This window comes from Piliocolobus tephrosceles, unplaced genomic scaffold, assembly GCF_002776525.5.
Source record: "Piliocolobus tephrosceles isolate RC106 unplaced genomic scaffold, ASM277652v3 unscaffolded_38891, whole genome shotgun sequence".
In the NCBI taxonomy this organism is placed as follows: domain Eukaryota; kingdom Metazoa; phylum Chordata; class Mammalia; order Primates; family Cercopithecidae; genus Piliocolobus; species Piliocolobus tephrosceles.
Genome location: NW_022323077.1, coordinates 1 through 1,694, shown reverse-complemented (window position 1 = coordinate 1,694; position 1,694 = coordinate 1). Strand labels below are relative to the sequence as shown.

At 20.0% G+C, this 1,694-nt stretch overlaps 1 protein-coding gene across 1 annotated transcript; it reads left to right on the top strand.

Moving 5' to 3' along the window:
- The first annotated feature begins 248 nt into the window (after nt 1–248).
- Nucleotides 249–1,545, top strand: LOC113223127. The gene is made up of 2 exons (XM_026452692.1): nt 249–484; nt 631–1,545. The coding sequence occupies exons 1-2, from the start codon at nt 416–418 to the stop codon at nt 1,519–1,521; spliced, it is 960 nt and encodes a 319-aa protein (XP_026308477.1). The 5' UTR covers nt 249–415; the 3' UTR covers nt 1,522–1,545.
- The last annotated feature ends 149 nt before the right edge of the window (nt 1,546–1,694 follow it).

Sequence of the window (1,694 nt, the reverse complement as noted above, 5' to 3'; positions counted from 1 at the left end):
CGTTAATACATTTATTATATAGCATTTTTTTTTTTTGTTGTTCTAAATTATTCATTTATTTGTTTTTTTATCATGAAGTATTATTTTTTATACGCATTGTTTTATTAAGCACCTTTTTTTTATTGTTTAGATTGTGAGTACTTTTTTTTTTTTTTTATGATAACTTTTTATTTCATTATTTCAAAATTTAAAAATATAATTGTTTTATTGTTTAATGATAAAAAGAATTTAATTATATTACTATAAAATATATATTACTAAAAATATTCAAGTTAAAAATATAAATAAAAAAAAAATTAAATAATATAGAATAATATATAATTATATAAAAAAGAAAATCTATTTGTAACATATAAAAGACTAATGAAAAATATGCAGTAATATCATTATTACTTAGTAATTGCTAATAAAAAAAATGTTTACAACAATTTATAAAATAATTCTTGTTTTATTTTTTGTATGGGCATGGACCAATAATAGTAAAGTAAAAAATATTATTTACTATTTATTTTATATTTTTTTTTTACCATGCGTAACAAATTCATACGCCAGTTAATGCATTTACATTAATATTTAACATTTACATACTTATGCTATAAATTTTTTGCTTTCATTTTTTTTAATTATTAGGATCACTTAGAAAATATATTTAGCACACAGTATGGTAGATCACTGGCTGAACCTGATATTTTACATAACGAGGAGAATGCTCAATCTAATGTAGTAGATTATAACCAAAGTTCTGAATATATTAAAAATGAAGAAAATTCTACAAATAAAAGCGATGAAGAAACCTTGCAAATTGATAAATATAACGATAAAAATTCAATGTATTTATCCAATATGAAGCAAGAATTAATTAAATTATTATCGGACCAAAATGATTCCAAAATAACAAATATATTGCAAAATAATTCAAACATACAAAAAACAGATTTACTACATATATATGATCTTATTAAACATTTTATTTCTGGTGAGAAATATTTACAAATTATAAATAAAAGTTGTGAATTAGCAACTAAAAAACAATTTAATCGTAATACAAATGCTGAAAAATATTACAACTCACTATTATACTTATTGAATACATATTTCTATCTTGCTGAGAATGAAATAAATTTTAAAAGACTGTCTATGAAATTACGTAATGATGGTTATGAACGACCCAAATTTAAATCAAGTAATTATTTTAATATATCTAAACTTTACAAAAGAATAAATAAACAATTTAAAATTATGTTACTTAAACAAATGATAAAACAGGAATTAGATCCAACTGTTCAATTGACTTATAAAAAACGTTTTGAGCTACTTAGTTATGGATTTTTTTACCCACTATCACTATTCGTAATTTCAATTTTTACCTTACCAGTCTGGTCAATTGGTCTTACGTTTACACTAATAGGGATGCTTCTTTACATATGTGTACATTCTAATTATAAAATAATCAGAGATGTACATTTTGTAAAGCAAATTATGAAAAAATCAAAACTATTAGATCAAAAATATTTGAATTAATTTGTACCTCAAATTATAACACAAAAAAATAGTTACAAAAAAAACAAACATTATTGTTTTTCATTTGAATATGTTGTTTTTTTTATATTTATTTATTCATTTATTTATTTATCTTTTTTTTTTTTTATGTCCCATTTAGTAATAAACACAACATTCGATTAACACATATTAAA

Bases quoted from the DNA above. Each gene is read 5' to 3' on its own strand.
- LOC113223127 (XM_026452692.1), top strand. From the start codon at position 416: ATGTTTACAACAATTTATAAAATAATTCTTGTTTTATTTTTTGTATGG. The intron at 485-630 runs GTAAAAAATATT...TTTAATTATTAG, and splicing joins CATGGACCAATAATAGTAAA to GATCACTTAGAAAATATATT.